This window comes from Melitaea cinxia, chromosome 25 (genome assembly GCF_905220565.1).
Source record: "Melitaea cinxia chromosome 25, ilMelCinx1.1, whole genome shotgun sequence".
Classification (NCBI taxonomy): Eukaryota; Metazoa; Arthropoda; class Insecta; order Lepidoptera; family Nymphalidae; genus Melitaea; species Melitaea cinxia.
In genome coordinates, this window is record NC_059418.1 from 7,187,530 (window position 1) to 7,201,398 (window position 13,869).

At 37.8% G+C, this 13,869-nt stretch overlaps 1 protein-coding gene across 1 annotated transcript in view; it reads left to right on the top strand.

The window, feature by feature from the left end:
• Positions 1–13,869, top strand: part of LOC123666083 (nuclear pore complex protein Nup98-Nup96) — a 64,064-nt gene that overhangs the window by 15,835 nt on the left and 34,360 nt on the right. The window contains exons 13-23 of the mRNA XM_045600291.1: positions 175–280; positions 1,164–1,276; positions 2,928–3,058; positions 3,853–3,992; positions 5,002–5,120; positions 5,483–5,516; positions 5,926–6,008; positions 8,273–8,315; positions 9,304–9,431; positions 12,527–12,634; positions 12,880–12,999. Coding sequence (XP_045456247.1) covers positions 175–280; positions 1,164–1,276; positions 2,928–3,058; positions 3,853–3,992; positions 5,002–5,120; positions 5,483–5,516; positions 5,926–6,008; positions 8,273–8,315; positions 9,304–9,431; positions 12,527–12,634; positions 12,880–12,999 — 1,125 coding nt within the window. The remainder of the gene's footprint in view (positions 1–174; positions 281–1,163; positions 1,277–2,927; positions 3,059–3,852; positions 3,993–5,001; positions 5,121–5,482; positions 5,517–5,925; positions 6,009–8,272; positions 8,316–9,303; positions 9,432–12,526; positions 12,635–12,879; positions 13,000–13,869) is intronic.

The following is a 13,869-nucleotide window of genomic DNA, read 5'->3' on the forward strand; positions in this document are numbered from 1 at the left end:
ATGTACAGGTTTGACTTTCCTACCATTTTATTATATGTATAGATATTCCCAATTGGTGGTAACTTTACTTTTACAAAAATAATAATCAATTTAAAATTTTAATTTGTAAAATGACTATTCGAAAGTGCTCATATTTTTGAATAAAGCTGTTTTTGATTTTGATTTTGTTCCCAGGTCTAGACTCAGGTCTGGGGGGAGGAGGTCTGTTCGGCAATACATCAACACTCGGTAGCAATACACTTGGTCTCGGGCAGCTGAACGCTAATACTGGCTTGACCGGGTAAGTTGGCTTATTACTTATTTATTAGGCTTGAATGTTTTTTTTTTTATGTCCTTAGGTCGGCAAACAAGGTTACGGCTCACCTGATGCTAAGAGATTACCGTAGCTTATAGACGTCTGCAACACCAGAAGCATCGCAAGCGCGTTGCCGACCCAATCCCCAATCCCCCAGGAGCTCTGGTCACCTTACTCACCAACAGGAACACAATACTGCTTGAAAACAGTATTATTGAGCTGTGATCTTCTGTAAGGTCGAGGTACTACCCCAGTCGGGCTGCTCCATATTTCGAGCAGGAAATTCCTGCTGTGCCCTACCTCAGTTATATTGTGTGCACTAGAATGCACTTTAAGGCGTGGTCAAGTTCTAGTTTTACTAGGCTATCGGCGCGAAGACTGTCATAAGAGGTCTTTTCGTCAACGGTTCAAACAAAATTGCTTATACATATATCATGCATGCATGCGTGTATTCAGTCTGTAACATACCACATATGGAAACAGACCTCTTTCGCAATGTAGGAGAAGGATCAGAGCTTGATCCTAAAATAATTTTTGAAATAAGGCACAGCAGAAATCCTCAATATGCCCAAATCCTGAGAAGTCCGATTTTGAAAGTACCTCGACCTTACAGAAGACAGCTAAATTATACTGCTTTCAAGCAGTGTTGTGGTCCTGTGTGAGTAAGGTGACCAGAGCTCCTGGGTGGGATTTTGGGTAGGATCATCTACGTTCTTACAATTCTCCTAAAATTGTAGATATTATTTCAACATAGGCTACGGTAACCGCTTACCATCAGGTTGGCCGTATGTTTATGTACCACTCTTTTGGTATAAAAAAAAAACATGTGTTCAGTATACTAATTCAAATGTATTGTTTTAATTTGCAGTGGTAATTTATCCGGTGCCTCAGCGGCTGGCAATGTCCATGAACAGATACTGTCTCTAGCGGCAAGACCTTACGGAGACCAGCCACTCTTCAAGGACTTGCTACCGGAGACATGTGAGTATTGATTTAAAGGATCGCCAATATCGCCTTCGATCGCCTTGATTTATTCACTTTAGTCATTAATTAACGCTGTCTGGGCGCGATTTTATTAAAATAAAACTACGTACGCTTGACTTGGGGAGTAAGCTGGTGGATGCGTGACGAGAGCGTTACGAAAATTGCTATCGGGCGAGGCGAACGGAAGTTGAGAGGGAGAAATAAGTTAGATGGAGCTAATGAAGTTTTACTTTAGTCGTGTCGTCGTGTTTTTTTCACAATGCCATTTAAATGTTAATCATTACATGGCCTACATTAATATATTATTATTATTATTCTTTATTGAACTTAAATTTTTTGTACAGTTATTTATATATAAATTTAGTTAGCAACGGTGGACTTATCTCTAGAAGAGATCTCTTCCAACCAACCTGTGGTAGTGGAAATAATGTTACATAGCAGGCTAAGAAAGTGCAGTAATGTAGATATATACAGATTCTTGAAAATAAAAAGCTTATTAAATAATATTCATAACATCACCATATATAATTAATTTCTATTTGCCAGTATATGTTATACAAAATGTCAAATTTACAATTCAACAAAGAAGAAAAAAGAAGTAAGAAAGACATTTATTTGAGACACATACACTGCTTACAGACAAACAACTAACACAATGAGAGCACAAATACAATAAAAAATAAAAAAAGTAAAAATTTAAATAATTAATTTAAAAAATGAAAAGTAAAAAAAAAGAGATTCTACCGGTTTTTTCGATGTGCAAATATTAATTACTAACTGTGCCCCGCGGCTATAACCACGTTATTTTGAGAAAGGAACGACCCTAAAATATAATATAGCCTACAGCCTTCCTCTGGAAATGGACTATCCAATGCAAATAAAAAAATTTCAATTCCAACCAGTACCTGAGTTTAGCGCGCTCGGAACAAACAAACTCCTCAGCTTTATAATATTATATTAGAATATACTATTTTGATCAATTTCAATTCGAATTTGTCAACGATGATGATACACTAAAAGTATTTAAAAACTAGCTGACCCGGCGAACTTCGTATCGCCTAACACAAACTTTATCGTATGGTATTAAAGTTCAAATTGACTTTTAAGTATTATCACAAATCTTTTGTATGGGAGTATAGAAAAGTGTTGTTTTTAGACTTTTTCAGGAAATTTAAATTTTTTTTTTTTTTTGAATTTTTCTCTCCGTAAGAACCATCCTCGTACTTCAAGGAATATTTTAAAAAAAGAATTAGCGAAATCGGTCCAACCGTTCTCGAGTTTTGCGCTTAGCAACACATTCAGCGACTCATTTTTATAGATGGGACATTTACTATGTTTTTTTATTTTCATTTTGCGGAGCTCGATATTTCGACATCATATACGAATATCTTGTTAACGAGACTTTTTAAATAATTTTAGTCATAAAAATAGTCGCTTAGACTGAATATAAAATCATCATATCAAAAATTTCGCTCTAGCGGGTACATCGTTCCATAGCTTAATAGGCTAGAGCGCCGACACGGTCAGTCGGAGACGCGGGTTCGATCCCCGCTGGAGCGGTCAATTTTTGATATGATATTACAAAATGTTTAATAAAAATAATGTTATGTTAGTTTAAAATATGATTTGATGTATCTTTTGCCCTCAGCCAAGTCCGAGGACGCTTTAAAGGCGACAAACCCTGCAGCAGTGAAGGCGGTCCTCCAGGGGGCGTCTTATCGCGTCTCATCGCCACCTTCTCGCCTTACCCTGGCCCCCAGACCAGTTGCTCATGATCGGGTCAGTGAAACATTTTACTCAATTTAGCCTGTAATACACTAACAAACAAGCATAGCTTTACCTGAGGTATCTGAAGCAGCCCAACTGGGAAAGTACCTCGACCTTACAGAAGATCACAGCTAAATAATCTTTCAAGCAGTGTTGTGTTCCTGTTGTAAGGTGACCAGAGCTCCTGGGGGATTGGGGATTGGGTCGGCAACGCGCTTGCGATGCTTCTGGTGTTGCAGACGTCTATAAGCTACGGTAATCGCTTACCATCTGGTGAGCCGTATGCTTGTTTGCCCACTTAATTGTATAAAAATAGAGCATAGACATCTACAACTCCAGGAGCATTGTAAATATGCGCCCGACTCTACCCTCGACCCTGTCCAGGAACACAGGAACTGTTAAGGCCAGTGCCCTGTGCCGCGGTGGTTAGGGAAAACTGGGTACCTGAATGCTGGTTAATAAATGACATGTATTTTCAATGTATCGTATTTTGTTATAAACTATAAAAAAAGTTAAGCTGTGTGGCTACGGCACCAAAGAATATAGCCACCCCGTCTCTTCCCGTGGGTGGCGTAAGAGGCGACTGAGGGATAACACAGTTTCACTGCCACCTTGGAAGTTATAAAGCCGACCGATGGCTGAATAGCCATCCAACTGCTGGCTTTGAAATACACAGGCCGAAGACGGGCAGCAGCGTCTTCGGTGCGACAAAGCCAGCCCTGCGGTCACCAACCCGCCTGCCCAGCGTGTGCCTGTGTATTTCAAAGCCAGCAGTTGGTTTATTTATATTATTTGTATTATTCTAGAAATCACTCTTCGATGGCTTAGAAGAATCGGACGCAAGTCTAGAAGATAAGTTGAGTTTGAAACCAAGTCGGAAACGCCTAGTTTTAAGACCTAACCACCGTACTGAAGAAGGTGACTCAGAAAGACAGGAGAGGAACAGGTATGTACTGTTTTTTTTTACAATAGTTAACACTTAGTGGGGGTCTTTATTTTGCTTATTTTTTGGGGATATCGAGGCCGGGAGGGGGGAATCTATATAAATAAAAATGAATGTTGCTAACCACGTAACTTAAGAATGGCTCGACGAATTCGGCTAATTTACCTTACTTTACTAGGCCCACGGAAGGTTTTGACAGAACGAAGTTTGTCCGGGCAGCTGGTAATAAATATAGATAAATATCTTTAATATTAACAGGAGGTTGTCTATTCTTACGATAAATAACTTAATGTTCAACTTCAAGTTGGATCAAACTGCACACGGTCTGCAAATTTGATTAAAATCGCTTAAGAAGTTTAGGGAGTCCACCGCAGACAAACAACCAGACTCAGACGGTAATCAAACCCACGACCCGCGGAGTAGAAAGCAAGGCAACTACAAATTGCGCCAACGGGCTATTTACTAATGAGCAAGATAAGAAAAAACCAGCGAATTAACAGCTTGCAAAAAGAAATGTTATATAATAATAGAAATGGTGTATAATTACAAACTTTTTATCCGATGACTACCGTTTACCGTGTGCTGTGTGGCTACGGCACCAAAGAATATAGCCACCCCCTCTCTTCCCGTGGGTGTCGTAAGAGGCGACTAAGGGATAACAAGGTTCCGCTACCACCTTGGAACTTAAGAAGCCGACCGATGGCGGGATAACCATCTAACCGCTGGCTTTGAAATACACAGGCCAAAGACGGGCAGCAGCGTCTTCGGTGCGACAAAGCCAGCCCTGCGGTCACCAACCCGCCTGCCAGCGTGGTGACTATGGGCAACACACATGAGTTCACGCATTTTTGGCGCGAAATTGTGGAGGCCTATGTCCAGCAGTGGACTGTATAGGCTGTAATGATGATACCGTTTAATGTCAGAATTGTCAGATAACTTTGTGATGTTATATCTGCAAGGTATTATTTATTTAATATATAAGTGAGTTTATCTCACTCTTTGTTATAAACAGATCGATGGAAGAAACATCGAGACAGGAACAAAACGCACAGGAGATCAGAGAGATGCAGAGCCCTAAGGACGACTTCATATCAATAAGAGAAATGAAGCAGAGAAACATGGAAAATAACAGTAAGTACATTTCCTTATAACGACCGCTCTGGCGTAGTGGTGCAAATCGTCGCCTAAAACACCGACGGTTCGGGGATCGATTCCCGTTCGGGATAGATTGTATTTGTACAAATATTTCTTTCCGGCTTGGATGTCTGCTCTTGTGGGTCTCCCCACCGTACCTCGGAGAGCAGCGATTGTTACTCATAGTGGGGAATATATCCACCAACCCGTATTAGAGTAGCGTGACGGATTAAGCACCAATCCTTCTCCTATGTGGAGAAAGAGGCCTATCCTCAGCAGTGGGGTATTGCAGTCTGAAGCGTTGCCACCAAAAAAAAAATTGCTACTTAAATTATATTTTCAAATCACTATTGTTTCAGATGTCGATTCGAATACGGACAGAAATGGCAGTTGGTGAGTTTATATCAATATTTGTTCTTTAGAAGATAATTATCTTTATATATATATATATATATATATATATATTTCTTCTTCTGTGCGTGTGTTTGTCACTGAACTCCTAAACGGCTAGACCGGTTCGGTTAAAATGTACGTATATTTCTATAAATTCATGGATGGTTTAAAAACACGATTGGAACCGATTTGGATAAGTGGCGCTGCTATCGGTATGTCAGTCGTCTGCCGGATCTGCTAGTAATAATATAAATAAAATGTATGTTTTCCATTGTATGAAAAAAAAATATGTAGATGAAAATACATAGTTCTAGTCCGTTTAAACTAAATTTCAAACTAAAAAATGATTGCAGTCAGATTTACTTATTACTAAATAAATAAATGTCTTAAATAATTGTTTTTCTCTCAGGATGGAATCATCAAAACAATCTTGGACGGAAAAAGATAAGGGTAGCGAAGGAGAGTCCTCGCCGAGACTGTATCCGAATTTGGGTAAGCTTTTCTGTATATATAAGATTGTAAAAGTGTTATCTACAGTAATTAAATTATTCAAATTGAAATAAAAGACTGAGAGATCTTACTTTGAGCAGAGCTAGCGATATATTAATCAATTAATTTTTGTTCACCGTCACTATCGATCTGTTGACGCCTTACCAAATATAAAAGCAACCGCGTCTTGAAGCGAAGCTAGGCCTGACGCTTCAACACCGAGTGTGCCTTAGACCACACGACTGAAGTAAAACTTCTGCAAAATAATTGTTCAAGTGTAAATTAATATATTTGTTTTTAAATTAGTAATTAAAGTTGGTTCCGTTGGTGTACAGTGTACTTATGACATACACATACAAATAAAAATAGCATTTGATACACTAGGGTACTTTCGGTAATGAAAAATCTTTTTACATATAATAAAATGGTAGGAAAGTCAAAACTGTACATTGAATATTTTTTTAAAAGAATACTTGGGGTGTGATCTACAATCGATACCGAAGCCAAAAATATAGTTTTTAGAATTTTTGTCTGTTTGTCTGTATGTATGTCCGGGATAAACTCAAAAAGTACCGCATGGATTTACTTCAAATTTGGCACGAATATTATTAAGAAGTCGGGTCGACATATAGGCTACATATTATCACGCTATCACCTACCTACCTGCAGTGAACCTTTTATTTCCTCAACGCATTCTGTATCTACGCGTAATCTAACGACGCATATTTGAATGTTGTTGTTATTATGTTAATAATAACCATGTCATAAGCTAGCTTCACACTATAAATAAAGACATTCTGTAGTATATTTAGTATCAGCATTGCACCCGTGCGAAGCCGGGGCGGGTCACGAGTAAATTATAAATTTCGGTAAAAATTAAAATGTATGTACATGACCCGCCATGGTATGACGTCATACGAACAAAAACAAAGTTCTGTCAGTGCTGTAAACAGCTAGGTACATAATTATCTATCAACTTTAACTTCAAGAGTAAATAGTTGTGCTCTTTCGTTTGTGCATTTAATTTGTAGCTATTTATTTATTAAAACGCAAAAAGGTTTTATAAGAGCAGATAGTACGAATCTGCCAAAAATTGATTCATTGATGGTTGCACAGTTTTTTGCATGTAACCCAGATTTCTATTCTGTCGAATTTGGGAATGTTAAAACATCTTTGTAAGTATTACTTAGTATATTATACTGTTTTTTTTTTTTAATGTAAGTGCAAACCTGGTATACCGAATTTGAAAAAAATATTAGAAAGTGTTAGGTTATGTTTTATTCCTTATTGCTCAATTAAGACTTAATAGTTTTTTCAATGCTAGTATTTGTACAGCTAGACACTACACACCAACAATAGCTATTGTAATTTATTATTTTACACAAAAACACCAAATATTTGTGGCCGTTAACGTTGAACGACAAAGAGTGTACGTATAAGGTATTGAACTTTTGACGTATTGAACGAGTTCGGTCTTACATACGTCATACACGACTTTTATTATTAACCATATTACGTCACCAAAATGGCTGATAGCGTTTTCGTGGAAATAAAAAATGTTTCAAATGTAATTTACTTTTATGGCATGAAAGTGTGTTTATTTTGCCGAAATATATATATTTTTTTTGTGGCTTTTTATTGAAAATCAACACTTTAAAGTACTTTTTCAAACATAGTGGAATACCCTGTTGGATCGGGCTTGGCGAACGGAAGTTGAGTGGGAGATATAAGTTAGTGAAGATAGAAAGAGAGAGAGTTACGTTTCGTATATCACTGTAGGAGCTAAAGAAATTTACTTCAGTCGTGTGGTCAAATGCACACTCGTTTTTAATGTAAATATAAATATTAATAGTTTTTTTTGTATAATAACTAATGTATGTATGTCTGTGTATATATATATATATGTATATATATATATATATATATATATATATATATATATATATATATATATATATATGTTTGTATGTATGTATATATGTATTGTGCTGTATATGTATGTGTATTTATACTCGATAGTTGATATTGTTCTAGGTGACACTAATTGTCACTTCTCTGTATACACTTCCCTACCGCTTTTTCACTACGCTGTGTCCTATATGCCCAAAGGTTGTCTGGAAGAGATCGCTACTCTAGCGATAAGACCGCCTTTGTACACTGTTTTATTTTTTTTTGTTTGTAATATGTTATTGTGTTGATTGTTGTTGTGTACAATAAAGAGTATCTATCTATCTATCTATAACTAATGTATGATTATAATTTCACAGATAAAGAACTACCCGGGCAGATAGCAGAGAGGCGTTCGAGTTGGTGAGTTAAATAATTTAAATGTTATAAGAGAAAAAAAAATTAGTGCGTGCTTAAGACCGCACGGCAGAAGTGAAAAGTTCATTTTGAATATAATAAGCACAGCGACATAACAGCGGAGAGCAGCTGACTGTATCTTGTCGCTCGGGTGCACTCGGCGGTCGCGAGTTCACCCGATCGAGCCTTTCACCTCAGAGCGTGACGGATCAGCCTAACTCACTACCTACGATATATATATCCTACGAAATATGTGTGCGATGATGTGCCAAAAGAAGTTTTCACTTCAAAAATAATTAAGTGTGTATACATTATTATGTATGCGTGCATTTATATATTGTATAATTATGTATTTATTATATATTATATTTTTATTATCTATATGTTTAGATTGTACACGCTAATTTTTAAGTTTCCTGTGGCAGGACTACTGGAAGAGATTCCACCATGGGATAAGTAGTGCCTTTGTACCAGCATTGCTTATAAGAGCTATTTCCTTTTGCTATCCTAGTGTACATAAATTGTTAAATAAATAAACAAGAAATATATACATTAAGAATAAATAAATATTTCAGTAAGATTTTTTTTTTCAATTTAACGCGAGTGGAACCGCGGGACACAGCTAGTCTATAATAGTCAATAGTTTTATTCTATTTTTTGCATTCAGCCTGTAACATCTCACTGCTAGGCATAGGCCTCGAGATTAATCCATCACGCTGCTCCAATACGGGTTGGTGGATATGTTTTCTACTATGAGTGACGATCGCTATCAGGTGTACATAATAACAACCGGGACCGACGGTTTAACGTGCTCTCCAAGGCACGGGGGGGGGGGGGTGCACAAGGACAGACATCCAAACCGGAAAGAAATATTTGTATAAATACAAATATCTATCCCGAGCGGGAATCGAACCCGCACACCGTCGAGTGTTTTAGGTGACTACTCGCACCATCACACCAGAGCGGATGTTCTAAGTATTCTATTTTTTTACAGGCTGACAACAAAACAGTTAAGAAAACCACTGGTTTCTCACCCGGATTCGGTTGAGAATTCAGTGAGGGAGTTGGGAGTGCGTTCGGACAGGACGTCTGATGATAAGGAAAATATTGATACCCTCTCGGGTAAGTCGTTTAAATTTACCAGACCAGACAGACTTTTGTCTTGTTTGACAAAAGTTTGAATAGAAAAAGTGTATGTGTGTGTGTGTGTGTGTGTCAGCTCCGACACGCGACTGTAGTTTACTCCTTCAGATTGACTGTCTTAATATGAACAAAAAAGCTTACTAGTCTAAGAAAAAAATTAAACCATAAACGAATCAAATAACGCCATCTATCGATCGATCGATGGCGTTATTAGAATACGTCCTCGTCTATCGGGACCCTATTGAGTTTTTCTTAGTAGTTTATCTTTCCGATTTATGGCGTTATGAGAAACGTAACGAGGTCATTAGTTCACTAGATTTTACTCCTCATATCATTGCCTTTTATATTAAAATCAATTCTTAAGGAGTAACCTCGAAAAAAAAAAAAAAAAAAACAAAATAATTGCCTTGTTCTCAAACAAAAAAAAAAGCGATTTCTGCATTTTACATCAAGGATTATTCATGTCGCCCAAATACAAATTGGACCACATGATTCTTATTTAATTTAAAGCTTGCGCTTGACGCGTGGTCCCAATTGGCTCCACGTCTGTGATACTAAATGTCCGTTTGGGAATTTTATTACTATGCTTAACTATAAAAGATTATATTTGAATTAAAAAAAATCCTATCGCAGTCCACTGCTGGACACAGGCCTCCTATATGATGGAGTTATATAATAATTGAGTTGTAGATTTTGAAGAAATTTTTGAATTAAAAATTGTTGCATATAAAAAAAATGTTTACTAAATAAACTGCCATAATTTTCTGGAGAGAATTCGTAATATTGTATTTTATCATCATGCCATATTTAGTTCCTGTCATAATCTGTACTTATATGCCTATTACTTGTACGAAATATGATTGTACAAAATAATGACGGCGCACATTTTTAAGTTTAATAGTTATAATGTCTAAGGTACGTCAAGTGATCTTCATTTCTGCTGTCACCGATGGGGCAAGTTGCCCGGGTGTTGCAAGTGTGAGAAAATAGCCCATCAGATACGAGGCGTTTACGGTTACCATATGATTATTATATTGTATTGAATATCTAGGTGTAGATCGATGGCTGGTTCCTATATTTACGAGTTACCGATTCGTTTTGGCTCTCGAGAATATTTTGAAGAATAATGTATTTTCTTGCAGCTGTCGTTATTAATGTGATCGCTTTGTAGTGACCCCGCTTCTTGTTCTGAGGGTAGAAAGTTCAATTCCCGCTTCGATTCTGTGTGTGATATGTATATCTTTATATATATTTATATTTCTTTTGTATTTGTCACTGATCTCCTTCTAAACGACTGGACCGATTTGGTTTAAATTTTGTACGTACATTTCTATGGGTTCATGGTTGGATTGAAAGCATAATTGGACCCGATAGGTGGCGCTGCTGTCGGTATGTCAGCAGTCAAATTTGGTAGCTGTATTCCGGGCAGGACAACGTGTGCCGGGTCCGCTCGTTACCTAGATATAATTTATAACATCATACAATACATACAAGTATATAGAGACACCACTTACATAAGAATATAATACATACATATGTATTATATATAAAAAAATTCTTTCTCTGATATAAATTTTAATGTACAGTAAAAAGTATACAAATAAATATACATAGTCGAACTTGAATGTTTCGTTAACACAACGGATCGTTACTTAAATATAGGAACCGACCTGTAGTTAATTTGTACGTGTTAGATACAGTAAGTCGTCTTTAGATTATATTAGTATAGACAGTGTATACCCGATAGATATCTTAAAGATATTGTAAATGCGAAATTATGTATTACTCTCTGTTACGCTTTTACAGAAAATCTTCTGAATTGGTTCTGTAAGTAGTATGTGAAAGAGTAACAAACATTGACGGACCAACCACTCAGAAAATTTAGCATTTAAATATAGTAGGAAGATAGAACGAGTTACCTTGAAAACATATTATGTAGTTCCAGATGTAGAATCGGTTCGGATGGGAATCTCCATCAACACTTATTTTAGTTTTTGGGAGTATGAGAAACATGGTGATTGAATTCCTCATCAACCAATGAAAAGGGAGGATCCTCCGACCAGACGGATGTTGTGTCTGGCGGGCTAACGCCCAACGGTTGTTGTCGGGATCTTGTATATATACTTAATCACTTTGAAAACTCTGATAGCGCGATGTAGCATACGTCAGTTTTCTCTAATTACGTAGTTTGTAGTCGTTCGTATTTCGCGCGATAGGTGTCGCCACAGTTTGTATACTAAAATAAGTGTTGATGAAGATTACAACCGGATGTATGGGATTTGTACCCCTAAATTCCCCTTCCATATGTCAATTGTGCAAATGGACAGAGCCCCGGAATTAGTGACGTCTAGAGAACCTATTTTACGACATTGACTGATGTGTGGTCTATTTTGCAAGAATTATAATTTAATAAATAATAGTTGTACTGTGTGACTACGGTACTAAAGAATATAGCCACCCCCTCTCTTCCCGTGGGTGTCGTAAGAGGCGACTAAGGGATAACACAGTTCCACTACCACCTTCGAACTTAAAAAGCCGACCGATGGCGGGATAACCATCCAACTGCTGGCTTTGAAATACACAGGCCGAAGACGGGCAGCAGCGTCTTCGGTGCGACAAAGCCAGCCCTGCGGTCACCAACCCGCCTGCCCAGCGTGGTGACTATGGGCAAAACGCATGAGTTCACGTTATTCTTGGCGTAAACTTATGGAGGCCTATGTCCAGCAGTGGATTGTATAGGCTGTAATGATGAAATAATAGTTAGGGGCGAGGGTAAGGCAGTTAAAAAGTTGCTAAAAAATATCGTGATTCATTGGCGAACCTTTTTTAATCTGTTGATAACATAAAAGTCGAATGCGCTACCGTTTATTTCGAATTTATTCATTTTGAGCTAAAACGACGTGTTGTCTTGAGTTCGCCAAACATAGAGGGCGCTGTTCACAGGCCAAAATACGGTAAGGGAAAACACCATATTTTGCGAAAATTGAAATTAGGAATTTAAATATAATATGATCACTACAGCCTTCAGAGTTTTTTTTTTGTAAGTATTTTATAATTTTTTTATTTGTTTCCAGTGTCGGAAGAAGAGAATGTCCCAACCCGGGAGATGCCACCGCACCCCGCCGGTGTAAAGCTGACCAGACCGGGCTACTACACCATACCGTCTTTGGAAGAAATAGCAAGTATGAAAATTAATAGTTACTTTATTGAAATAGGCTTTAAAAGCACCTTTGGAATCACAATTTTACAAAAATTGTATTTGTTTTAATTCATTAATTATCGTTAAAAGTGAAACTACCGCCAATTTTGAGTGTAGATTCGGCTGAGAAGAATCGGCAAGAAACTCCGAAGTTACTCTTTTGAAAAAATAAAATTTACTTGCCCAGCAGTGGGATATTACAGGCTAAAGCGAATGTATTTTTCGCAGAGTACATGCGGCCGGACGGTTCGTGTGTCGTGCCCCACTTGACGATAGGCCGCAAGAACTACGGCAATGTGTACTTCGACTGCGAGATTGACGTGGCCGGGATGGATCTCGACGCTTTAGGTGAGTTTCAAATGTATAACTAGCTTTTTGAAGTTAGACTTCTCTACGCACGCCTGACTTGGGGCGTAAGCTGGTTAATGCGTGACGGGAGCGTTACGAAAAGTGTGATGGTGTGACGCGAATGGTAGTTGAGAGAGAGTTACGTTTTGTAAGTTTTACTTCAGTCGTGTGGTCTAAAGCGCAGAAGTTTTTAAAATAAAAACCTTTTTATTCACGCTTGACTTGGAGAGTAAGCTGGCGAATGCGCGACAACAGCGTTACAAAAGGTTTTAACATTTTTAAACTGTTTATGTGAATGGGCAATGAATAAATTTTCTTTCTTTTGCGCTGAGCACGGTCTGGTTGATTGTTAGCGGATACCGTAGCGTATAAATTACATGATAGAACCATTGCTGGGTCCGTTATGTTAACACTCCTCTCAAGTATTGTTGTGTTTCTGTGAGTTAGGTGACGAGAGATTCTGGGGGGGGGGGGGGGTTGGGGGTAAGGTCGGTGACGTGATAACAGTTCCCCTTTTCTGGTGTTGCAGGCGTCTATGAGCTAAGATAACTGCTTACCAGTTGACGTACTGTACGCTTGTTTGCCGTCCTAGTCGTATAAAAACAACTAGCTATTTTTTATAACATTTATAATCACATAATAACTTGCATACTTCGGAGGGTTGTATACCAGAAAACGTAACTTTCACTCCCCCACTTCTATACCAATCTAATATATAAAATTCTCGTGTGTCGCGGTGTTTGTAGTTAAACTCCTCCGAAACGGCTTGACCGATTCTCATGAAATTTTGTGTGCATATCGAGTAGGTCTGAGAATCGAACATCTATTTTTCATCCCCCTAAATATTAAAGGTAGTCCACTCTTAATTTT